General features: G+C 36.4%; 1 protein-coding gene across 4 annotated transcripts in view; it reads left to right on the top strand.

Annotated features, from left to right (window-relative positions):
* The first annotated feature begins 217 nt into the window (after window positions 1-217).
* Window positions 218-26642, top strand: part of FIGN (fidgetin, microtubule severing factor) — a 121192-nt gene continuing 94767 nt past the window's right edge. Inside the window, exons 1-2 of one of the 4 annotated variants that reach the window (XM_054699793.1) lie at window positions 218-689; window positions 1464-1633. In XM_054699793.1, the coding sequence (XP_054555768.1) occupies window positions 1609-1633 (25 nt within the window). In that variant the 5' untranslated portion in view covers window positions 218-689; window positions 1464-1608. Of the gene's footprint in view, window positions 690-1463; window positions 1634-10649; window positions 12562-26642 lie in introns of those variants that run through there. The other 3 variants (XM_054699790.1, XM_054699789.1, XM_054699792.1) reach the window with 3 other exon arrangements.

The raw sequence follows: 26642 nt of genomic DNA, 5'->3' as shown, positions 1-26642 counted from the left end.
AGGGCACCGCTCGCTTTCCCCGGGCTGGGCGGCCTGAGCGTGCGGGCCGGGAGCACTCGGGGCCCGGCGCGCGTAATCATGACCTCCCGGCCCCCTCCGGGCCGCGTGTGCGCGTCGGTGAGGCTGGGCTACCGCCCCGGCCCCGGCCGTGTAACATGACCCGAGCGGCGGCCGGCCAGCGCGGCGCGGCCATTGAGCCCTCCCAGCCCATGAATCTCTGGCGCGTCTCTAGCTCGCTCGCCCGCTCGCCTCCCGCCTCCCTTTCTCCCCCTCCAGCTCCACCGGCTCCGTGCGCCTCTCCCTCTCCCTCCCGGTCCTCCCGCTGCCCGTCTCTCTCCACTGCCCGCCTCTCGCCACTGCCTCCCGTCTTCTCTCCCTCACGGCAGCCTCGGTCTCTTTCTCCCTCTCGCCTTTGAAAACTGATCTTTGGCTCTTAGTGTGAAAGTGATTTGAATTTGGCTCGGCGGCGCTCTGCGCCTGCGCCCAGCCTCTGGCATGCTGGCTCCTTCCAAGCAGCTGTTTTGGGTTTGAAATTCCAACATGGCAGAGGCTGCAGTCCGTCTTCCCTTCAAAAACTTGGAATGATTTCAAATCATAGGCACCTTCACTTAACCCTAGCTTCCATTCATCAGCAAACACATCGGATCGATGCTACGCTAACCTATCGGCTTTTCGCTCCGCGCGTTCAGGTAAGAGGAGCTTCGTAGTTTTCCACCATCTGTTTAAATTTGTTTTTGTTTTTGTTTGTTTTATTTTAAAAGAATATAAATAAACCCAAGACCTGTAATAAAAAGAGAGCTTCGACTTGTACCGTAAACGTTAAATTTAATTTGCCCTCGTTTTTATTCTGGACGCCAACCTGCTGTCTAATTTCTCTGTACAAAGTAGCCCTGAAACATTATAATGCATATTTTTGCTGCTTAATCATTGTAACAATAGTATGGGATTAAGAGTTCGCGTTTGCAAGAGTCTCGTTTTCCGCTGTATTGAGCTTACTTATTACTATCTTTTTACTTCAAAAATAAAAAAATAAGAATGCGGAGCCATTGGGTGGGGCTAGACTTTCTTCGGGAACTAACTTCTAAGTAAATAAGAAGTGTAAATAAGAATCTTGCACACACAAAAAGTTGAGGTTAAATTACAATCTCGTGGCGGGGGGAACGTGAAAATGTCAGAAGATCGGTTGCAGAAAAATGTAAGCACATCATCTTGGAGGGGTTACAGCGTGGTGGGCGTATTGTTGGCAAGGAAAGGGAGAGAAAGATGTATAATTTAATGGTATATACAATCCACTGATCCTATTACCGTCCTCCCCGGAGCTCTTGTTAGTTTCAATGGGAGTGAGTGAAATTGACATGGACTTGCATTCCTGGTCATGTGCTTTTTTTCCTTTCTTTCTTCTCCTGTGATCTGAGATCCCCTTTTTGTTGATGTTGCTTTCCCCCTTAATTATATGCATGTAGGTTAAATGAATACCTGACGAAAGGGCCCACGTTTCAAGGCAGTGACATTTGATAGCTGAGAGGAAAAGTGGCTTTAATGAAAAGCAACCTTTGGAATTCCTGCTTGTGAGAAATCCAATTCAGCTTTTTGTGCTGCCAGCAAGAAATGATCAGTAGCACCAGTGTTTATGGTATGTCAGTTTTGGAATTTACTTCCTTTGCATCTAAATAGGAGAGACAAATTAAATAGCATGATAAAACCATTGAAGACTTTGCTTGGGAAACAGATGCTCATGATATATAATTCCTTTTTTAAAGAAAATTGTACATTTTAATATGTCAAAATGCTTGTTTGCTTTTGCTATCACTTGTTTGTATATTTCAATTTTGATTAATAGAGTACTGAAGTCCACTTTATGTGTTTTAGCTGTAATCCTAAAGTTGCATGTTACTATATAGCTGCTGAAGTCAAATGGTATGTAAATTAGTTAAACTCTGTGGGGTTTTTTTGGGGGGGGTTGTAGGGGGCTGGATAGAGGGTGAGAGGGTGGGAACGTGGGGAAAGACTGCTTTTACTAATGAATGTATATAAATATATATGTACACACACAACTGGATGAACATTTTTTTTTCTCAATCTACTAATGCAATTTGACTGTCTGCTCTCTAGATGATTGCACTTTGTGGAGTGATCAGTTCTTCGAGTGTGGTTTTTTTGGGTGAGTTAGTGAGTGGAGGAGTATGTTTTAAACATGAAAATAAAATATATTTTTGATTGCTTTAAGTCCTTAATGTCTTGTAAGGAACAGTGGTAGTTTCTTCTTTTTTTTTTCCCCCCTTGCCATTCACTTGTCTGCCTGTCAGCGCTTTTTACTTTTAACCTGTGACAGAATTAAATAATCAGGCACTGAAATTGACTTTGTTTGAAATCGCTCTTTTCTCTTTCTTTCCCCCCCCCAAAAAAGGTCAGATAAATGGAGTGAGAGGGGTTTTTCAATAGCTCTTGTGACCATGCCTTGTGTACACTTTGTGATATTCAATTACGACTAAGAGAGAACGAACAACAACAACAAAAAGATGTTAAAAGTATTTTGCATAATCAAAGAATATGTTCACTTTAAACTGTTTTTTTTGGGGGAGGGGAGTTTCATCCACTCACCACTATGCATTCATCTTGAAAAGAGAGAAAGAAGGAAAGGGAGAATATGAAAGAAAGAAATAGCAGTGGGGCAAAGCTGCCAGGGGTCTGTAATGTGGCCGTGGTTACTGCTCTCTCATAACACAAATGTGAATACAAGGAAAGGGACTACAGGAGCCCTTGCGCCACATACACTTCTGGTTGGACTCTGGTGACTATTGAGCTAAACACACACCGCTCTTACATGATAGGAAGGATTTGATTGAATTTTGCATTTGGAACTTGTTGACTTTGAAGCGATCAATAAGAAGACTGTTTATTTTAGATGCACATAATTTGCCCTGAGAAATGTTTTAAGGAGAAGAGAGCACAGCTTTTTTTCCCCCGGAGCTGTTGGAGCGAATGGGATTGCCAGATGGGCGATTTCCCTCTGTGATGTTAAAGCTGTAATATATATTCAGAGCAGATTGGGCTGCTGCCTGTGATGAGGAGGATATTACATTTATAAATTTTAAATCGGAGCTCGGACAATGTGCTGAGAGCAGAAATTGGATGGTTTGACTGTTCACGGTATTGATACTTAAATGTAATTTCTGGGTAGTAGAAATAATAATCATTGCAATAATATGTAAAAAACACAGTGGGGTAGGCAATCATATAATTCATGACATTTAACAGTAGATTTAAAAGTGTAAATTGCCCACCCCCCCAGCCTCTACTTACTATTAAATAATAGTCACATAATTTATTTCCTATGTGTTTAAATACCCGATGTGCAATTGGTGTTCACTCAGGAGCCTTGTTATCATGCACTAGAATTGTGAGGAGGGAAAGTTTATATATGTAAGTATATAAACTAGACACTTGTGTATATGTCTAAAGTGGCATCAGTGGCTCCTATTTTGTAACTGTATTGCTCTGATTATTTTTAGATTTTGTTTGTCTCCGATGTGTGGCCTAAAGGAACCAGAGCTACAAACCTAAAAGGCTGGAAAGTGGGCAAGTGCTCACACTCTGGCAGCTCTGCTGTTGCAAATTAAAAGTGTGTTGTGGTCAGGAAATGAAAGCTACAATGTCTCTTTTGAACAAGTCGTTTATCAAGAGAAACATCTATCAGGGACTGCCTTGTCACATTGATCCTCTAAAAGTTAGGTCCGAGGTGGAAGCTGCTTTGATGTTTTTGATCCTAAATTTAATACAACAGAAAAAAAAAAGCAAGGGTATTTTTGAAGAGAATAGATTAAAAAATGTTTCCTGGAACCAACAACATTTGTTAGTATTGTACTATGTGTGAAGTTTTTGGACATCACGGGTAATAAGTTGAAGGGGTAACCCCAACCTTTATAAACTGATGGTTATTAAAATATATATTTAGAGTTCATTCAGTAATGGCTGGCTTCTTGGTCCACATGGACATTTTGAAAATAGGTTGTTTTAAAGGGAAAATTCTTTTGAAAGTCTGTTTTGGAACAATATGCAGAGAAACAGAGTTTTCATTCAAATTTTAGTTACCTTCTTCCCTTCATTTATTTTTGTCCTCTGCCTTCATTGTATTTGTGACATCTTAGCTTTAATTTAGGAAACATTTTTTCTTTAAAAACCATTTCCTTAAGACAGGCTTGCCTACATCATCTCTATTGTTTGTTAATTGTGCTTGTGGATGGTTATCAGCAGAGAATACATAAACTCAATAGTCTTTCAGAATTTCAGCTTCAAACTATAGGTAGGTAACAGATTAAGTAGTACTGGATATGTTGTATTTATTATTCAAATGTTAAGTGGCATTGTTAAGAAAATGACCAAATTAAAAAACAATTGTGTGAAAGCAGTTGAATGCAGCCTCCTTCATTCTGGGAGGAAAAAATAGAGGAGTGTTGCTTCTTTGAAACAGAGTTTTTGGATACTTGTCTTTTACTGCTGGTGACTCCTTGCTATTTCATATGGTCCATCAAAAACTAGGCTGATAGACTACAAAGAGTGTGGTGGGAGTTTGGGGAAGTGTAATACTTGCTAATTAATCATGTCTGAAATGAAAGAATCATAGCAGGGCAATAAAGTCCCATTGTTGTTTTCCTGGAAGAGGGTAAGACTTCTGTTTGGAAGCTGTATGTGTGAATTGACTTGCATTTCTCTTCTCCTAAAAAGACAGTTTATAGGGTCTCTTTGGAATTATTTCAAGAATCATCTTTTTTTAAAGCAAATATTTTTCTTTCTCCTGACTAACTGAATCAGTAAGATTCTTAAAATTGTCTCTGATATATTCTGAGTGAAACAGTTTTTTTCTTTATAGTAAAGGCTCCTGCGGCAGAGTTTTCAGTACTATTTTGTTTTCCATAGATAGAAAATCTTTGTTGTTGGTTTTGTTCAAGTTAGGCAAGAACTTTGGAAACCTGTTTGTAGGTAGGTACTTCTGATAGACATACAAGAGAGCAGACATTTCATTAATTACTTTTAGATAGTACAGGAGTGTGACCGGAGGGAAGGGGATAAAGTAGTACTTCCAAGCATCTAGAGAGATAATCTGTATTATAACTTGATGTTTTTAAGATAGGTTAGAATATTAGCCACCTGAAAAGATAAGATGAATCGTATTGCTATAGATATATTTTCCCCCTGAATTCCATGTTGTCACCTTTTAGAATTTAAATATTGTGCTTAGTGTGTGTATGGAGACAGATCCTGAAAGATTAAGGGTCTGCAACATTTTTCAGAATTTTCATCTCAAGGTGAAGACGGCTATGCTAATGACTCCCTGTTTTTCTGAGTGAATGTTTGGATGCCTTGAATGATTGCCTAATTAAGTAATCAGTTTTAATGGTCCAAAATCAGCAGAATTGCTAGGTGTATTTGTAACAATTGCAGGCTTTTATGTTTTGTACTTTCTAGTTTCTTCTTAGAACTGTGGTTTCATAGAAATGTTTGCTGTTTTGCCTTTAATCAATACATTCTTGAGTACAAATTTTACATATTGCTTTTATAAAGCATCACATTTATTGTTGTAGAGTTAATAAGTTTAATTACCAGGAATTTAAATTGATTTATAAATTTTTGTTTGGGAGAAATTGTTCTGCAGACATTTGTTTGAAAAATTGACTTATGCTACTGATCGATAAGACTTGATTAATCAACGTATCTTATTTTTCTTGAGTCATTGATAAACAGTAAACAAATGACAAAAAACAATAAAATTTTCTCTTCAGTTTATGAAGCAATACAGTTTTTTTTTTTGGTATATACAAGAGCTAATGTTTACTAAGATTTACTCAACTTAGAAATGATTTTGGGGGTATTAGAGGGAAGACTGCAAGTCCGAAAATTATCACAGCTTTCAATTAACAGACACTCACAGATTATAGCTACCTTTATTTAATATTAAAAAATGAAAGTCTTTTTATTTTATTGCAAAATTGCAAGCATGCTATTTATTTAGCAAGTTCCTTTTATGTTTGGAATGTGTGATTTTTACCCCTTTTTACTAAACTTGAATTTTTATCACTAACTTTTTAATTTAACTTATCAAAGAAATTTCAAGTATAGCTGCTTTACATGATTGCTGATTACTGATTCTTTTGATATTTTTGATGTTATCATTTAAATCCCAATTGTACTGGAGAGATGCTTACTACAAGAAATGCAGATAGTAGAAATAAGGGGTGGGCAAGAATATGGTAAAAATAAATTGAACTGATAAGTTTGAAGCAAATCAAAAGCAGGTGGGTATGTTAAGTTTCCTTAGGGCAGCGCCACAGATGCCTGCCAGCTCAGGAGTTCTGCTTTTGCACAGCACATGCTTGCAATACCTGTTGACGAGCCTTAGCTGAGAGACTGAGGCGGCAGAAGAGATAGGTGATCAGAAACCATCCAAACATGAGCTATCATATGCTGCTCTCTCTTAATAATATTTACATATTTTATGCAACAAATCTGCTTGTTGTGTTGTTATTTGAATATTGACACTTTGCTTAACATTGCATATGGTAGGCTGTTGTTTCAGGCAATATTTGAAGCAGTAAATTCAAAGGAGAATTTCAATTCAGATGTATTTATGTTAAATATATGTATAAATGGATATGTTTGCTTATATTTAAGCCATGATGACTTTCACAAAGCGTTTAGAGTGTCACTGCTTCCTATCGTTTTTTTTTTTTTTTTGAAACTGATGCATCCTGAATGTAGAATGCATGATTTATTATATGAAGGCCCAAGGTTAAACTTTTTTTCAACACGGCCGCCCAGCTTAAGTATTTATATTTTTGTGTTGGGGAAATCTTTATTTAGAAATTATTTTCTATAATATTGGAAATTAGGCTTTTTGTTAGGATTTTGTTCTGTCATTGCATGAGTAGCTTTTATGAAAAGTTTACTAGTGAACTTACACAGAAGATTTTCTTACTAAACAATACATAATGTAAAATAACTATAAATTGTTTTCTTTCCCCAATATCTAAATGTTGAAAATACCTTCACTTATTTCCCTTCCCGTGAGCTGTGGTTTCTGCTGGTTAATTTATACATTTATTCCATTCCACTTGTGGATCTATTGCTGATAAGGGAACAGAAACTCCCTTTTACTTAAGTTCACCAAAAAAATCATTTTTTTATTTCCCGATTGAACTCATGTTTGCCTTATGTCAACTGGATGCTTTAAAAGCAACTGACAATTGATTAAATGCCACATACATATGACAGTAAACTCATCTCAGAATGAGTGACCTGTAGTTTCATGCTTTGGTTTGTGAGGACGTATTCACAGAAACAGAAACATTCAAAATAAATTTTAAACGTAGTGTGAAGTGAAGTCATGGGTTTCTAGAGGTTCCTGAACATTTTTGCTGTTCTTTTGATTTATAACCCATATGTCAGCACACATTGTCATCTTCATCCAGGACTGGCCACATAGTTTCTGGAGCTTGTTGCAAAATTAAGATGTGGGACAGCTTGTTAAAAATTGAGAATTCAAGACTGCCACAGCAGAGCATTAAACCCAGTGCAGGGCCTCAGTGCCCAGGTCTCCAGGTAAGGAAGCTGGTCCTTCCTTCATATCCTACAAACTTTTATCGAGGGTCTGTTTGGTGGAAGTCACTGGGTTTCCTACATGGAGGTTGTCTCTTCCACATTTATTTTGTGTGCCTCTTCCTATGGGAGTTGAATAAGGGAATTGATGTGAAGGTGGACCTCTGAGTATCTTCCGCTGTTTCTACACATGAGCTGGTCACTGAACTATTTGCCTTTACAATCTCGTGTTGCCCTCTGCCAGATAGGTGCTCCCATATTTGGTATGGATTGTTGTGAAAATATTCTTAAGAGGAACTCTTTGTTTTTTAATTGTGTGCCTGTAGGTACGGATTTAAATATGCATCCTCCAGGCAGAGACCAATTGGAGTGGGGGGATTTTAGTGAGATTAGTAGTTAAGAGCCTGGGAGTTTCTCTGTTGCTATGTACAACCTTGACCTTACCTAAGTTTCAGGCACAAGTAAAGTAAGTATTTTTAATGTAGAATTCTAAATTATCTAAAAAGACAGAAAGATCTGACCTTTGAAAAATAAAAGCACAATTCATTGAGTAGCAATCAGGGAAGAAGGGGCAAACATAAATATAATTACCTTGTTAATTGATATTTTGACATTAGAAAATGGCATTGTAGCTCTATAAACATGTGGTGACAGCTGTATCAAAGATGAAAAGTAACTCTCTCTTGCAGTTACATTAACTTTGTAGTATTTGATTTTCAAATTGTGAACTTATTTTCTGAACTCGAATGGGAATAACCCTCCTCCCTGAGTGATGCTGTCATTTCTGTGCCTCCTTTCCCCCCTGGTTTGCACATTCTGTGATGATGGGTGGACAAAACATTTACTTTGTTGCCTCCCAAGATACTGCTCAATGAGCTCAAACTTCATGTTGAGGCACCTAAATGAAAATTTAAAGTCAAGAGGCTTTTTCAAATCAAAATTGAGATATGATGGAATGTCCAGCGAGTAATGGAGCTGAGTGCACTTGAAGTTGTACCATTTATTTTCAAAAGATATGCCTCACATCAGATGATTCTGCCAGGAAAGGAAATATCAAAGACCTTGGAAAAGTAACTATTCTTTTTATATAATCCAAGACTGGGGTGAGGGTGGGGGACTTTAAAGATATTTCTGAGGAAGAAAAAAAATGAATTTATTTTGAATGCCTTGATAGACTTCATGGAGAGAAATACTATATATGAGACATTCTAAGAAGAAAAATCTTTGCCCTATGTGTAACTAGACATTGATTTCTCAGTTTATATGCACTTTAATGAAAGGATACTTAGAAATAACTCTTACAACAGTGCCTTATTTAATAATAAGTTCACCTCACAGTTTAGGAATCTTTTGCATTAATAGGTACTAGAAACTTGAAATATTATAATAAGTAGTTAGCGGTAACGCATATTTTAAAATATTCTATGTGATAAAACCTACAGATCCTGAGTGTAATTTGATTTAAATTAGGACTCCTTTTCCCATCTTACACCAATCTTTTGTATGTGATATTTTCTTATTAAATGTTTGGCTTTAAAAAGGATTAAGCCAGCAACCTGAGTAAACATGTGGTAATATAATGCTTTGTTATTTCCGAAATAGCTATTTTATTCCCTGTTCACATCTTCTCCTTTTCTATGTCAAATTCAAGTTAAGATTGTAAGCTATTTCTCTTAGATCATATACCTGAATGATGCTAAATTATAAATCTTAATTAGGTAAGTTTCACTGATTTTAATCTTACAAGATAATTATTCTGAGTAGGATAAAAGGTTCCCTAAAGATTGAAGGCATTTTCATTACAATTCCCATTTAAGATCAAACAAATACCATTAAGTAAACAAAGTACTGTTTTTCTTTTAAGGTTAATAGTGAATACGTTTGAATTTTAGTAGCAGGTTGAAGAAATAAGGATATGGGTAGGGCAGCCTTTCTTGCAAACTTTAACTGCTTTTGATAAATTCTACTGTTAGGAATTACATGGATCTAAAGGAATCTTTTAAATAAAAATTGCAGTTTTGATTATCTAAATGGAATATGCTCTTGTGCATGTGCACAGATACATTTCTTTGTGGAGGTATTGATGTCAGGGACGCCTTTGGTATTTCTTTATGAGTAATTAGGTTAACGGGGTTAGTTAGAAAATGTATCCTTTCCTGGAAAATGAAAAATTACATTCAAGCAGAGGTAAAAGAGTGGAACATATTCATGACTTTAAGTACTTAAAAAGATATTTTATGAGTCATTTTTAAAGAATAATACCCAATATGTAACTTGTTAAGAATAATAGTCATTTTTACTTCTTGAAGCACATCTATATTAAAACTGACTTTCTGTTCATGAGTCACAAATCTGGAGCCAATTTTAGACCCAACTTACAAAAAGATGTGGGTATTATCCCCCTGCCCTGACTATGGCATCCCATGCCTAAAGTGTTGGGGCAAAGTTCTCCTTTAAAGAGAGGTTTTCATTCACATTATTCAGAAGATTAAGCTTTTTTTTTTTTTTGTGGGGAAATACTGATATGACCCAAAAGTAGATGTTGAGATCCCAAATGACCTGAATCCATGTCTGACAAAATATAAGGAAAGAAATTTGTCAGCTTTGGAATTTTATATGTCTACATGAATGGTGCTTGTTCTTCTATGGGAAGATTTAAAATGTACTCAAAATATAATAAGTGTTCCATAATTGGAAAAATATGTTTTATGTAATTCTAATAGTACCTATCAGCTAATTATCAATATGAATTTACTTGTGAATGGTAAAATAATAGCATTTGGAATATTTTTAGAAAGAGTTAATTAGACTGAATAGGTATTTCTGTAGAAAGAAAAATTATATATATGCAAAATTTCTTTTATGATTTTTTTTAAACATGGGTAAATGTCCATCAATGATATTTCAGCAGTTAAAGTATTTGGGAAAATCTAACATTGAAAGCTTTTTATTATGCTTTGTTCTTTTGGTAAGTTCCTAAAAATTGCATACAGTACATTAATGCTTATTTGGTTTATTTTTTATTTTTGTCTTGTTTTGTTTTAGCATAACATAAAAGTAAGAATTTATAGAGAAACTGTTTTGTACCTTTTTTTTTTATAAATACCCAGCAAAAACATTATTGCATGTAGTATATAGGTTTGTTTATAATGATGGGCAAAGTCCTGCACTTTTACCCCATTCTATATTTTGTTTCCATGAAATCTACATTATTATAGCAAAACATTGCTATTGTCAAACTTTTTCTGAGAGGTACTGCTGATGTATAATTGTATTGCACATGTGTGCCTAAATACATATATATTTATATTTATCATTAATTCTTAACAACCAACTCGGCAGTATCCTTGTGCTTGGGGCTAGGAGTTGGAAAGGTTTTCTACTTATGTTGCTTTCTGAAAACTCACTAGCCACCTTGCTGTCTCATCCATCCTTCTGTGGCTGGACTTTAGTCTTACCCTACTGTGTACTGTTTGAGAGGCTGGATTTTGTTGTTGTTTCGTATTTGTCTGTGTAGCTAGCTATATGTGATCAGCAAGAAAATCAAATTCTACTTGAGCCAGTGAAACATGATATTTAGACCACGAAGAGTAAATTTGAATTAATTAAGAGGATTTAGGGCTGTACAGGGGGAGGTAAACACACCAACATTTTTTAGCATAGGTAATTGCTGTCATTGGTGAAAGACAACTTGTAGGAATGAGGAAATAGCTAAAGGACCAAGGAATTAGTGAAGTTGTTAGTGAAAGCTAACGGAAAGAACTGTTTTCCTGTTGCCATTGCTAAAAATGATGTTGGCAGTTAAAAACTTAATTTCTAATGTAATTATATAAGAAAACAAATTATTAGGAATTAGTGACAATTGTACCTTAAATAGCATGTGGCACTATCATCTAAACAGATATGTCCTCTTTTTAAAGGAAAGATTCTATATAAAAATTATATGGGATTTGTGATCATCCAAATTAAAAGTCTTTTCCTCATTTTTTTCTCCATAATTTGAAAAAGTGTAAATAATACAGTGCCTTTAAAGGTCATTCATACTAAGAGTCTTTTTCCTCCCTTGAAATACTGAGATTGCTTAGGCAACACATGAAGATATAGAAGAAATTCATTGAGGATTGAGGCACATCTTTTTAGGACTTCTTTTGAAGAATAATGCCTTTAATGTGAATATAAGAATTCAAATCATTTAAGTAGATGTATGATTTGAGCAATGTTTGATGATATATTTTATAAGTCCTCTGTAAATACTAACTGTACCTTTTTTTTTATAGAGGCATGTTTTTCATTTATTTATTTGTTTGTTTGTTTTGTTTATACATGCACTGGGTACAGTCAGAAGCGCGGGAGGGTGAAGAATTCACCAGAGCCAGAGCAGGGAGCAGAGCAGGCAGAAGGACCGAAGTACACTGCTGAGGGGAGCAGCGGGCGGCAGGAGAGGTCTGCATGCCATGTGGGACCCTCCGCTGGTGGCTGGGGAGCAGCCGGGCATCGAACCGGCGCTGCAGAGGCTGCAGGCAGCTTCGCAACCCAGCGCTCAACAGCTGCGCCACCGGGGAGGCCCCAATACTAACTGTACCTTAATGATCAAGGACAAAACAAACTTGCCAAAGCTCTGCCGAAACCAGTTAAGTGTAAATTTTGGGGGATGGTCAATTTCTTTTAGGCTACTGTAATAATTCTAAGATAAATTAGCATCGAGAACCACTTCTCTAAAGTAAAAGTTTATATATTTCATGAGATGTATTATTTTTCCTGACTTAGAATAATAAAAATAATGATGTTTATTCAGAAGAACACAGAAACAATATGTACTAGAGATAGTTCATTATCTGGCTGAAGTTCAACAGCAGGCTCTGAAGACTCTTAGGAACATTGTCAGTGTGCTGGTAAGAATACTCATAAAAGTGGCAATGAAGAAAAGTGTCAGCAGAAGCTCAGAGTCTATCATATCCATGATCTTGGGTAAGTCACTCAATTTTTCTGAGCCTCAGTTTACTTTTTTATAAAAGGATAGTTGAATTGGTGACTATTAAGATTTCTTCCCGTTCTGTATAATCCCTGACTGCTTGGTCATGGGCTGGTAAGCTTGAGTAACTTGGATCCTTCTTAGTAGCCAGTGACTGATGAAAAAGACTTTTTGTTTCTCTTCAAAAAACTCCACAATTGTCTTGGAAACAATAAGGAGGCCCAAGGATCATTTATCACATCATTGAGCAGTTCAGAAGGGATGGTAACCATTCATTAAATATGCTTACTAATTGGTTGCAAGTCAATGTGTCAGCAATTCTAGTATCTTGAGAACTGATGAGTATTAGTTAGCCAATACTTTTTCCCTGTAAGAGATATAAATAGACTGACAAGCAGATTAACTTAAGCAGTAGTGGAATTAGGGGTCGTAAGTCTTTAAATAATTAATATAAATTATGTATCAGCAGGAATGTTGGAACTTTATCAAACTGGAAGCAGTTTTGTCTTTATCCCTAGCAAGTCGTTATTCATCTTTCTACTGCCCGGTATCCTCTTTTCCATGTGTAGAAATCTTGCCAGCACTTAGGATGAATAGCTCAAATATTGCGTCACCAAGACTTTCTTGAGCCACCTTAATCAGGATCCATTTCAACATCTACTTTAATATTCCCTAAACACCTAAAACGTAATCGTGCAGTCATTTGCCATCATCATCTACTATAGATTGCTAGGTATTTATTTTGCTCATTTATGAAATTGTAAACTCTATCTAGTTCACTTTTTTATTTTGAATCTCCTCTACGTGTGTGCAGTGCAGGACCTAAAATAAGTGTTCAGTAAAGGCTTGGTGAATTGAATTGATAAAAGCTTAGAAGACTGCCACTTGGTTAATCTTGTATTAGTCTTACTGGAAAAAAAAATTGGGAGACATTTTTAAAAAATAGCTAAAGAACAGATCTATTAATTGTATATTTCGTTTAAAAAATGAAATTTCTATATTCTTCATGTAATTTAATTACCCAAGAAAGCCATTATGACCCTGAAAAGCAGTTTTATAATTATGTATCTAAAAAGGAACTTACTATCATTTTGTTTTATTTAATATCTCTGAATAGAAGTGTATTTAAACTATTTTAGAAGAACAGAATGTAATGCATGCTATCTTTAAAATCTCAACAGAACAAAAATCTAAAGACTCTTTTGATTTTTAGCAATAACAAATGCTTCAAATCACTATATTCCACATATTTATTTTTCCTTGTGTGTGGGTATTCAGAATAATTAAAGGATAGAGAATCATAAAATATTAGACCTGGAAACTTTCAGATCAACTTCTTGCTAAAGTAGGGATGATTGACACTTGGTTATTCAGACTTTGGTTGAACATGGAAAACAGTACCATCTAATGCATTTCTATTTTGTCCTTTTTCCAATAAATAGGCATTGTGCAAATATGTGCTCTGGTAGCACTCAAAACAAATTTCCTTGGGCACATGATGGTACTTAGGTGATAAACTAGCCAATTACTTGATGTATAGTTGATATAATAACTTTTATATTATCTCTAGCTTGTGATTGCCTTTAACATTGTAACTTGCCTATTTTTGTTCTGTATTCTATGTATGTATATTTAGGTATAGTTATAGATATTTAGTATCTGACACTATTAAATTATTTTGTACTAAATATTGGGCAGTGAATTTTAGCAGGGGTTGCCCCCAATGATCCTGTCTTCTAGTGGTTCAGTGGCCTTACCAGTAGGATTTTTGTGTTTGTGGAAGGGTCAGTTTCTTTCTCAAACCTGGCACTAATGTTACACCAAATAGCATTACAAAATTGTCTAAGGGAAATTCAGTTTGATCAGATGTTGACATTGTAATGAGTTAGTCAACAACATTTTACAGGGTTTCTATTTTATATTTGTGTGTTTGAACCTAAAGATAAATGTACCAGAGAAGAGCACTTGTCTACATTGTTTCTTGAAAGAACGTGGAAAAAACAAAGACTCTATTGTCATTCTTTAAAAAACACAGTTTTGCTAGGGAAACCTATAACCTTTATTGAAAGCTCACTAGTTTTCTTCCAATTTGGACGCTTCATATCTGAAAAGTTCTAGATGCTATCTACCACTTCATATTGAAATCTAGGTTAATCTCATACACTTTATGTAGAGGAAAGTATCTGCAGTGCTGATTGTTGAACAGAGATATGCCATAAAGTGAGCTGCAGTGGACAAATGTTGCTTAGTTAATAGCATGAAAACTCTGCATCTTCAGCACAGAGCTTCAATAGTAAAGAAGGATAGTGCATTGTAGGAAGAACAGAAAAGATTGTGAAACAGCACGTTAAAGGCAGCAAAAGCATTGTGGCAGTTTGGCTACAACAATCTGCTTAATTCCTTTGTTAAAATAGCTCTTCTGGTTTTCTGGAATCCATTCAATAAACTTCAGGCAAGTGAAAATTGCTTAAATGTAAGTTAAAAAGTTCATGAGATTGAGAGTAATTTTCATGTGACTTGTAAAGACTGATGGTGGTGCTCGCCAACAACCAAACCAAATCAAAGGAAAATTTAAAAGATGTGTGCGGAAAATTCCCCCTGCCTTATCATGAGGAAGTTGTGGCATTTTAAACCAAAGAAAAATATCATGCAGATTCTTTATACCTAAGATGTCAGCTACTTTGCCTCTAGTACTCTCTTAAAGGAACATTGAGTAATTCCCCAAAGAGGGTAGTAATTTAAACTGGTGGCCACCAAATATGAGCCATGGTTGAAAGTCAGTGGTCAGTGGTTTATTTTGTTATGGTTTTTTTTTTTTGATCCTCATAAGCATAATTAACCGCTGTCAGTAATTGAATGTTTGATGAGGTCTAGATAAGGTTATTCTTGACCCATACGAAGCTGTATTTATTCTCTTGGTTTAAGATCTGAAATGAAATATGAAATATATAATCATTTCAAGTGAATATAGCTATGTCTCTGTGTGTGTGGGTGGGTGGGTTGTGTGTGCAGCAGTTGAGGGACCTCTGAAACATATAGCATTGACAGCTCTTTTCATTCTGAATGGGCTAGTTGGTAGCTCCATGCAGACACTGTCAGACAAGTTGAATCTCTCCAGATTCTTAACTGTAAGTGGCCCAAGTTTATCTGGGAGGTGGTATTTTTTCCATTAAGGGATAGATTTGATATGCTATGCAGTTAAAGGTTCAGTAAAAAAGATTGCTGAAAAATAAGTTAAAACTGAAATTGAAAATGGATATTGAGACAGAATTGCCCCTAAAATGGCTTAAATACATTTGTCAAAGAGGATTTTTTCAATGGAGTCATCTGATTAAATTAAAACCTAATCACAAATAAGCCACTTAAAATTTGCTTTCCTGATAGGATTGTTTTCTTTGAGTGACTGACCACACCTTCTTGTAGCCCTCAGTCTTTGTCAGTTCCAGAGTTTAGTTTAGTCACGCTTATGTCCTTGAAGAAATGTAGCATCTTTCACAAGATTTGGTACAAGTGAAATCAGATACCGGTTTTTACTGCAGAACTGAGCCTACAAATGTTTCTCCTTAAAGACATTTTTAATAGAAACAGTAAGGTATAAATCATTTAAGCAATTACCTGGACATTGTGGAAATGGGGCTTGGCTTGTTCTGTAGCCCCAGATGTTTCCAGATTCCAGTAATAACCCGGTCCAGATATTTACAGCTTAATTTTCTGTGCATGTGCACTTGTCCACAAATGGCTCCTATTTCCCATTTTCTGTTGGACAACTGGGCCACTTAGAGGTAAAGAAAGTGATTTCAGCTCAGGCGATGACAAACATTAATGGTTATAATAAGTTGCTTCTAGAAACTTTGATCACTTAAAAAATATATATAGAGGCCAAATCTTAGAGGAACTTAGACTAACAAATAAAATAAATTATTCAAATGGCATTTTTCTTTATGGATGGGGATGGGGCAAATAACCAATTCCATTCCTCAAAATTATATTTAGCCTTGGTATACTATGTGAGAAAAGTGATTTTTTTTTTTAAAAAATGTGTCTTCTGGCACTGGTTGGGTTATCATTCAGACTGCTAGTTTTCTTTGCATCACTACTCTACAGTTTTTTTTTTTTTCCTTTTTGTTCTTACTAGAAACTAAACAAATGGAAAATAATGATTGGTAACCATCTGCTGTGCAGAAATTTCACATATAGCAGTTAACTCTATTTTATAAAACAAGACCAAATGAGTGAATTATACTGTTGCCAGTAAATAGCAACACACAGTAGAGCTTTCCTTTGGACAAAGCAGGAGCAGAGGGAGCCAACATTTTATTATGGCAAGCCAGTTAGTTGGGCTGTGGAGCTGAATGCACCCAGGCGTTTATGTGTGTGTGTGTGTGTGTGTGTGTGTGTGCGCGCGCGCGCGCGTGTGCTGTATATATGAAGAGAATGGTTGTGTCCTCTCGACTTGCTCCTTGTTGCCCCATCCCCACCCCCATAATTCCAATCTAGTATATCAGAGTAATGTAGATGCAAATAAATCAATGTTATCACATCATTCTATATCTTTATACTTGCTTAAAAAATAAGTCAAAATCCCTATAATCATTTATAGTAAAGATTTGCAAAAATACATAGACCAAATCTGAATCATGACTTCCTAAGCTAGATAAATTAGAAACACTAGCAGCTAGCCAATTTAGCTTTCAATCATTCTCTCTCTTATCCTCACCCTGAAGAATATCATAACTGGAAAGCAGATTGAGTACATATTCTAAAGGTATTGATGGGAAATGATTATTTATGGAACTGCTATTGAAGTATGGATGCTATTTTGAGGTAAGACATATAAGTAAAAGTTACAATTTATTCAAATGGACCAGGTAAAGTCCTATTTTATAGCTGTTCATATAATCTGTCTGTCTGTATATCTATCTATCTGAAAATCCATTCAGTATATCGGTATACTTTGACACTCAGAACATACATATTCTCTTTAACTTTCACTTATTTGATACTGGGATTTTGCTATACAGCAAGAAAAGTTGTTTAAAATGGGCAGTATATTGAGTTCAAAGGACCCATACAGTTCATAAATTCTCTGGTGTCTACTGGATTTTTCATCAGGGAGACTTCCAATAAAAATGATCTATTTTAGAAATAATATTGTTTAGTAGGTTGAAATGTGGTGTAATAAAATTAGACCTTCAGTCTTCTAAAGTTACTACTTAGATGGCACCCTTGGGATGGTAAAATGGCTGTATAAGCAGATGAATCAGACAGTTCCACTGATGGGTACATTTGTCAGTCTCTGTTACAGATATAATATATTCTTATATCTGTAATCCTGACACTGTTACATCCAAATGAAATCAACATGAGGTTGTCATCTTTAAGCAAATATGTTAAGTGTTGTCTTTTGTGCTTTGGATTTGAAAGAAAGGGGCCCAGGGGAGGCAGCATCATGCAAATGGAACAAATCCCATTTCTTCTGAGCTGTGCTGTTTTTCCCCTCCATGGCAGCTGGCTGTGTTATCTTTGTGTGTTTCTCTGAGTGCTGACAATTCTTTCAGTGATCTAAGTTAGGGCACATTAGAAAGTGGAAGCAGCTGTCTGTCGCTATACTGAGAGACGTGTTTGCTCTACTGCAAAGATGAAGGACCATGAATCCTTGACACACACCCCCCCCCCCCGTACTTTCCAACATGATCAACATTCAGACGCACAGATTGTCTGCTTGGACAGTTTTTTGTTCTGACTGACAGCATCTGGCATAGACAAATTTAAAAATACATAGCATGCCATGCTTGGAATTGGAACATCCCTTCTTTATTAATCTTCTCATTTAAACCATTCATTTACATTTCAAGAAAGGTTACAGCTTGATATGGTTGAAACGTTGATTTTTAAATGAATAACCTTCTAATGAAATGTCTTGAATGAGTACCAAGCAGTTAGTGTTCATTAAAAATTACACCCGATTAACACGGCCTTGAAAGCCTGAGAGAAAAGGGATTTCTTATTGTTTTAATCCACAATGCAATCCAGTGTTTACCTTTCTGGCACAAAGCGAATAGAAATGATGCCTGTACTCACAACACTTCTGATATTGCACACAACTATGATATCACCCTTAAGCCGACAAAACACTTGGCCTTGTTTAATCAGCTTTCTTTCCCTCGGAAACCCCCCAGAGGAGTTAAAAAAAATTAAACGTTACCAAAATATGCCTCTTTCAGATCTTCTCTCTCCATGCCCACCCCTGCCCCCACCCAAAAATACTATATCTCTATGCCCAAATTGAGGGTGGGGGGAGCTTATATGTTTTCAGATGGAAAAGTGGTAGGAAATGCTTTCAGATTAAACATTCCCTCTGACCCCAGGATGGTGGATATACATCTATTTGTCTGCATTACTTGAGCAATAAAACATAACAGTGCAAAAATTGCTCTCTTTCTCTGCCTCACGTCACTCCTGCACACACTCACATTTCTTATCCAGTCTCAATTCTACAGCCTATCTTAGCAACATGCTTGTCTAGCATTTATGTTAAAATAATATGAAAATTGGCCATATCAGTCAGTCTGTGGACTTTGAGTCCAGGGTGGGGGGGAGAGTGGGGGAAGGAGAATCCTCCTTTTATCACACATTTTAGACTTTTCCTATCACTGCAGATTTCTGCTATAATTACTTAACTGCGAGTGTGACTACAATAGTTCTAAGCGGTGCGTGGAGGGAGGGGTTGCACAGAATTTTAATTTAGAAGAAGAACTGTTCAAGTGCTAGGTAGTAAATATGTAAAGCAAGCATGCTGGTTAACTTGGAAAAATACACTTCAGAGAGAAGTTCAATTAACAGCTGTAGGCAGAAGAGGTGATGTATTTCTTTAGCACATGTAAGAGGTCATTTGCTTAAGGATAAATTTTGACGAATTTCAGAGAGAAATAGATGCTGAAATAAAGATGAAAACATTTACAGTTTGATATCAAAGGCACTTTTACATCGAATATGATAGAGGAAATGACAGTTTTACTACATGGATTATGTATTATTTTTTGAATTTTGCTAATTTGCGTGTTATGAACTTACTGCATTTAAGCAAAATAAATCTTGGAAATTAACATTATCTTTGCATATGGAATCACTTTATCCCTTCATTGCGTGACCCAGATCTGGGCTGCAGACATTTAGGGTAGACACTGTTTAGTTGCTGTTTTTCTCTTCACCCCTCCTTCTCCCACACCCCCTTTCCATAGGAATCTAATGGCAGGGAATCAAATATGAGTAGATCTTGTTCCAGTGTTTTGAGTGCCAATAAATGTTTTATAATCAACATTTTAAATATAAATTACATCGTTTGTTATTTTCCATTTTGATTTTTTTTTTTAATGACCAGTTTTTAAAGGTAGTGCCAATGTACATCTGTAAGCAAACTGGGAATGGGTTAGAGTACACAATTCCCTTGTGTAAAAAGCCAGGTTTAGCAGTAATGCTTTTAATCTGGACTTGTAGAGGATTCAGGAGCATCCATAGATCTGCTCCAGTAATTACCATACCCCAAGTGGCACTGAAAGAGACATTTGCCTAAAAACTTGATGTCTTCATTACGCTGTTTACATTTTAATTAGAAACATGAAAATTACTGATTCATACAGACAACTATAGTTTAAGTGGTTTCGTTCACCATCCAATAAATCATAAAAAAACCCACAGTTGGCATAAATAGTTTACTAGGAATCATTCATGGGAATAATGTGTTGGCACTATAAGCTGCTTAAAATATGTTTTTATTTTACCAGAGGTAGAATTTGCATATAAATTAGAGAATGGCATTTTAAGTTGACAGTCATTTATGCAGAATACCACCCACATGCAAATACATATATGGGTGTATGTGTATACTTTCTGTGTGTATAGGATTTTGCAGTATTGTGGATGTGAATGTATACCGTGCCTATCAGTTTTTTTTAAATGCACATCCACTTTTAAAGTCCACTCAGCAATATACATATCCACAAACACATCTTTTCTCTGTTGGGCAGTATCAACTTGCAATCAGGAAAAAATGTTTGCTTCTTGCATGCATGTATCTCGAGAAGCAGAGGAGTTGCTATTGCATTTGCTCATTCATTCCTTCTCTCTCCCATTCCCCCCTAACTTTTTTGCATGTACCTGTCAATGCTGCTGCCCTAAAATCGCTCCCACTCAGCGCGGCTGGACTGAAGCAGGGTGGCTGTCAGAGTCCATTCCTGAGTCAGCAGCACGTCCATTGCCTGAATCTTGCGACAGTCACTCATCCAGTTTTCCCCTCCCCAGGGGATAAGTGTCCTCCTCATCAGTGAGGAGGAATGACCCTTGTGTCTGGCATGCTCAAAATCCCAAATCTACCCACTTCGGTGTGTGAGTTCAAATCCCCCCTCCTGGAGGCAGGACTGGGACTCCAGCTAATGACTCCGAGATACAGAGGGTCAGCGCACTGGTGAGCTGGAGTACTGAGGCATTGTGCGAGCCAAGTTGCACATTTCTCCCATAACTGTGGACTCCTCTCCTTTCCCCGCCCTTCTTAGAGATCAATACTATGCAAAAATGGACCAGGAATAACCATGGCCATTACAAACCATTTTTCTTTTCTTTATCGTTGTTAGAAAGTTACTGGCCCTGGCTGAAGAAGGCTGTAATTATTTTTTATTATTTTTTGCTTGAACAAAAGCATATAGTGGTGGACAAAACATTTACATTATCTAACTGTAAAGCTTGCATTTTAGGCTCATGTTTATTTGGCATTTCTGGCCCATGGGCTATTGCTAAAAATGAATTTTAAGAACATTCCATAGAACGAAGACATACACATAGGTGTTCTACTTGCAATGCCATACAGTCATTGTTTTAAACTTTCGAATGTGCATGTTTTTTCGTCGAAACTCCTGCTCTCTGCCTAATGTGATTTCTGGGTATTAAAGAGAGTAACAGTAATTCTCACAAAGTGGCTTTACATGATAAATTTTGTGCTTCATTTCTGCGTCTTTTGGTTTGCCTGTTTTTTTTTTTTTTTTTTTAAGTTACAGGGAATTGCTGAAGTTTTAAGATGCTAATCTGTTATTTTGTGTTGCCCACAAAATTTTAGATTCTAATGAAAAGTCATGAGGATCATTTTCATGGTAATGTAGGTAATTGGTTTAGGTAATCAGACTGGGTCTTTAAAAATTAGTTATTAGTGCTGTGTATTTACCAGGCAGAAGTTCCTGAGTACATTAGTAGGGTAATAGTGGATGCAGGGCATGTGCTCATCGGTTTACTTTGGATTGCCTCCTTTGTACAGGGGCAGGGGCAGGCAGGGCACTTATTAGGTCTCTGTACTTCCTAGATGTGATTAGACACAATGGTCGACATCTGTAAGGACAGAAACATGCTGCTGACTCGTACACACGGCAAAATTCTAAGAGTTCTCTGCTGTCTGGTAAATCCTGTCTGCTTTATGCAGTGTGGCCTGAATCAGTTGTGTGTTGAGGGAATGCTGGCTGCTGGCCAGCCATTGACTATGAAATCCTGGGTACCTGAGAGCTTATCAGTTCTTTTGCTTTGTAAAAGAAAAAAGTGATGAAAATGTTGGTAAACTGCCATGAAGGTTTAAGGCTGCTGGAACAAGGAGCCGTGTAATCAGATTGGAAAATGGAGCTTGAGATTCTCTGCATGGAGAGCAGCCGTCTGTGGACCCCGTGAGCTGCTGTGCAAGTGCCCGAGCTGACCACTTTGTTAGCAAATCAGCTTGTTTGCTGCAGCAGCAGGGTGGAAAAGACCAGAGCTTGTGATGGTATGTAACGGAGGGAGAGCTCTTGCATGGCACAATCTAATAAGCTTGCAATTAGCTCAGGCTCTACAGTCACCTTCTTAATTTTCTTCTTCCCCCCTTCTTTGTGTTAATACTGTGCACTTTAAACAATTAAGTAAGGGAAGTAATCCTTCAAGCAAATCAAAGCCATCCTTTAATTTTATCACCCTGCTGAAAAAGTATCAGGTGGTCCACTGGCCTTCATCAGATGCTAGAAATTCTCCGGCTCACTGTAGCATAGAGAGGGGCTTTAACCAACAGATTTTTAAGATAATCTTTCAAATATCTTGATGAGGGTGGGGAGAAAACGGTACAGCATTTAACTAGCATTGAAGTGAAAATTAATATGGGGGATTACAAATGCTTTTTGGTTTATATACATGTAGTGAATCTATTTTATATATTTAATAACCAGAGGTAGGCTGTGTGTGTGTGTGTGTGTGTGTGTGTGTGTGTATGGATGAGAGACATCTGTGTGGATATACTTCATACATAAAATCCTTTATGATGATGCTTATTTAGGCATTTCTATATAGCACCTTGCTGAAGACTCTGATGACAGTCACTTGTACTGATAATTCTACTACGTCACCTTTAGCGAACTTGATTCAATAAGGTGTAAAAGAACAAGGATATCATTGCTGATTATATGTGTTACTTGTTAATCCTATAAAATAAAATTCAGATTCTGATCATGTGGGGAAAAGGTGAGAAGAGCAAAACACAGAAAGCACAGGTTTGCAAAAATCGGCATAATAGTTTTACATTTTACTTAATTCAAGAACAGTGACTTTTGAAATACTGCCCAAGTCACCTATTTACTTAAAATAGTTTCTAATAATATGATTTAAGCTGCCTTGTACCAATTTTATTCTTTCAGGAAGCTTTGCTGAAATATTGTTCCATGTGTATGAATATGTTTTGTTAGGTGTTTGTTATAAGGTGGAAAGGGGACATGATTTCATGAATGTTTAATTTAGAAAGCAGCACAGAGAATCATTAGAATTTGCTTTTAATGACTAGTAAAGAATTAAAGATTATTTTAAGTGATTTTGCTGCAAAATAGTCTATTCCTTTCTGGGGGTTATTTGTGTGAATAAAAGTGAACATAGTCATAATTTTAGTGATATTTGATTACATTAATATCCTCTCCATGTTGTCAATATAATTTATTTGCTGTTATTAAATGATACACAATACTACCAATAAACTCTTTCTTATATTTTCCTTCCTTCAGTAAAACAAGGAAAAAAACTTGAAATTTATAACCAATCATTTGAACTGAGGTTTTTTTTTTTTTTTATTTAACAAACATACAAAGTTTAACTGTTCATGTATTTATGCTCTGTAAAGGGCAATATGACTTCAGCTTTGCTCTCCTGGTGTGAATGTATGTCTTAAATCTTGTATTTGGAGGAGTGAATTTAGCTTGATAGAAATAAGAATAGTTAATATAGAGTGCATTTAAAATCAGGTAAGCTGAGTTTGCCTCAGGGTTGTGCTGATGTTGCATCGATGTGTCTTTTTTGAACTTTTTTTGTTTTTAATTAAAAAATAGATTAAAAGAAACATACATCACCTACACACATCTTACGCTGCAAAGATTCACTTCATATTCTTTTAGAGGACAAACTCCATTAGATATGCACTTACTGTACATTGGATTGTAAATCTTACAATTTAATGGTAATTCCGTGAGCAGTTATTGCTTCAGTGGCCTTTTTTCTTTCTTTTTTGTCCCATCTCACTTGTGAAATAGGGTTACCCTTTACAAGTGTCACATCCATAGATTCATCTTTCGTACTTTGTAGTTGTTCCTGATGCATCATTCTTTAAAAAAGGCAAAGTAATGGAGGAACTGTATGGTGGATAGTGTGTGTGTGTATGTGTGTGTGTGTGTTTGTGTGTGTGTAGGGACAGGGGTCTATAGAATGAGGGATTTTTCATGCTTATGTCAGAGAAAAGACGGGGACCCAAAAAGACACTGGAACTCTAGCAACAGAATAACCAGGAGCATTAGCATCAGTCTAACAGATTAATCTCTTTTTCTAAATATGCATTTCCTCTAGCCTCATTCTCAATCTAACGTTCAGTTTTCCATAACAGATTGCATTCTGCACTTATATTCCTGGAAGTAGAAATGGTAACTGATTGGTGCAAGTCTCCTTGCCTTGCATATACTGTTAATATTCTTATCCTTTTTGGAGATTGAAATAGTATTTTTTTTTGTAGAAACAATATACACATTCATAAAGAAATTATAAAGGGATTCTCCTTTTGAAGATAATGAGTTCTTTTCAGGAACTGCAGGTTACATGGCACACAAATGAGCTCTAAGTGGGGGGATTTAAAGTCCTGCTACAGCATTTAATTTCTTGAGGAAAGGAGTTCAGTTCAAGGTTAGCCTGTTATTGTGGCACTGGCAACTACTTCTCGTGTCCCCGTTCTTCTGCCAGCAGTACTGCACAAAAGGCAGTCATTTTTATTTAATACGTAGGGAGGTATTAATCATTGCAGTATTTTCTTGCAAAAATTTATCTTATCATATTCATTGTTTCACTACCCATGACAATAATAGGTGTTTAATTACTCAATAAGAGCCGTTTATAGATTCCATTTTTCCTGTGTGCTGGACAAATGGTATTGATTTTGTACTTTGATGCAACATGAAACTGTATTAAACACAATTAGAATTCTAAGGCTGGTAAAATGTACATTTGTTATGGTAACTGGACTTGCTTTGAGTATCAGCAAGCGACTTCTAATCCAGAAGATGCCTTTGGTGTAAAAAGATATTTGATTTTATTGCAGTTCTGTGGTTAAAAAATTAATGCTCTTTTCCCCCTCCTGTTGCATGTGTGTATGTGTGTGTACGCACGCACGTGCACAGATATGTAGATTTAGTTTTAGTGAAGCAAGAAAGTGTTTGTTTGAAATGAACAGATCTGAACCGGGATGGTTCTTTGTCATCAGAAACCATTGTATACAGGTGAACACTGACTTCCTATAGTAATCTTGGATGTGTGTCCCTTTAGCTAATGCTGTTAGGTGTTTATTTTACCAATAAATAAGTTATTACCTAGGGTGAGGGTGGGAACCATACAAGATGAAATAGCACCTTCATCTCAGGATGGATTCTAGCTTACTTCCTTTTAAGGTGATGAGGAAGACCCCCAAATCCCTATTGTGTCACAAGTTAAACATTGGGTTTTGTTAAAATTGACACTAAATAAAACCTTTCATTTAGCTGACGCTGTTATGTCACAGCCAGGCAACATGAAATCTTGCACACAACTCAACTCAATTCTCTTTTCTAGCAGTAGTGCAAGTCTGCCTGCATTTTGCTTTACCTGGTTATTCACATGCACGCACATCTCTACCTGCGCTTGGCACGTCCCAGCCCATAATTTTAGAGGACTCTCTTGTTGGTTAGTGCATTAATTGCCTTTGATTTTCAGTTCCTTCCAGATTTATTTCCTGTGGAGGAAGGTCATTTATTCTTAACAAAATAAAAAACAAAATAAACCAAGGACAGACCAGGGGTTGCTTAATGTTCATATTTTTCACTGAGGATAGCTTATGTCCTTGCTAAGTCTTATTTTGTATTTCTTGCTAAGGAGCATAGATCTCCAGGCTGAAATTCCACAGTTTGGAGAGTTGTATGAATGGCTACTCTTATCCCTAAAAATGTGGGTTGTTCATTGACTCTACTGTTTTCTGCATCAGGAACATATTCCGTCTCCAGAACTCCAGTTATTACTACTGGAACATTATTTGATATCACTATTTTGGTGTAAAGTTTTAAAAATTGTGTAAGAGACACGAAACTTTAGGCAGGATACAGAAACAGTCATAATCAATTGCTTATTAGTTTTAATCAAACATTATTCTTATTCAGTGAATATTTGTATTACATTTTCCTTATGGGCTGTCATATGATAGCATATGTTAACATTTGTAAAGTGGTGAGAAAATAAATATAAATAACAGTTTACATCTGGCTAGTGTATTTTTTTTTCCTGGAGTTTCCAAGTATGAGAGAAAAAAAATAATCAATTTGCCCATTTGAAAACATTCTATTTTTTCTCATAGATATGAGAAGAAAAGGCCAACTTATCATTCCAGAAGCATGTGTTATATGTTTATTTTGGGCAGGACAGATGCAGGCAGGAGGGGTCTTCTTGAGTAATAGGAACTGAGGTCTGCAAAGTCCTATGTAGACAGACTCCCAGTCACACAGCAAATCTCTTCTAGATTGTTTAA

This window comes from Talpa occidentalis, unplaced genomic scaffold (assembly GCF_014898055.3).
Source record: "Talpa occidentalis isolate TD23 unplaced genomic scaffold, MPIMG_talOcc4v2.1 talOcc4.3, whole genome shotgun sequence".
Lineage (NCBI taxonomy): Eukaryota > Metazoa > Chordata > Mammalia > Eulipotyphla > Talpidae > Talpa > Talpa occidentalis.
Note: the sequence above shows the minus strand (reverse complement) of the source record. Positions and strands in the feature narration are given on the sequence as shown.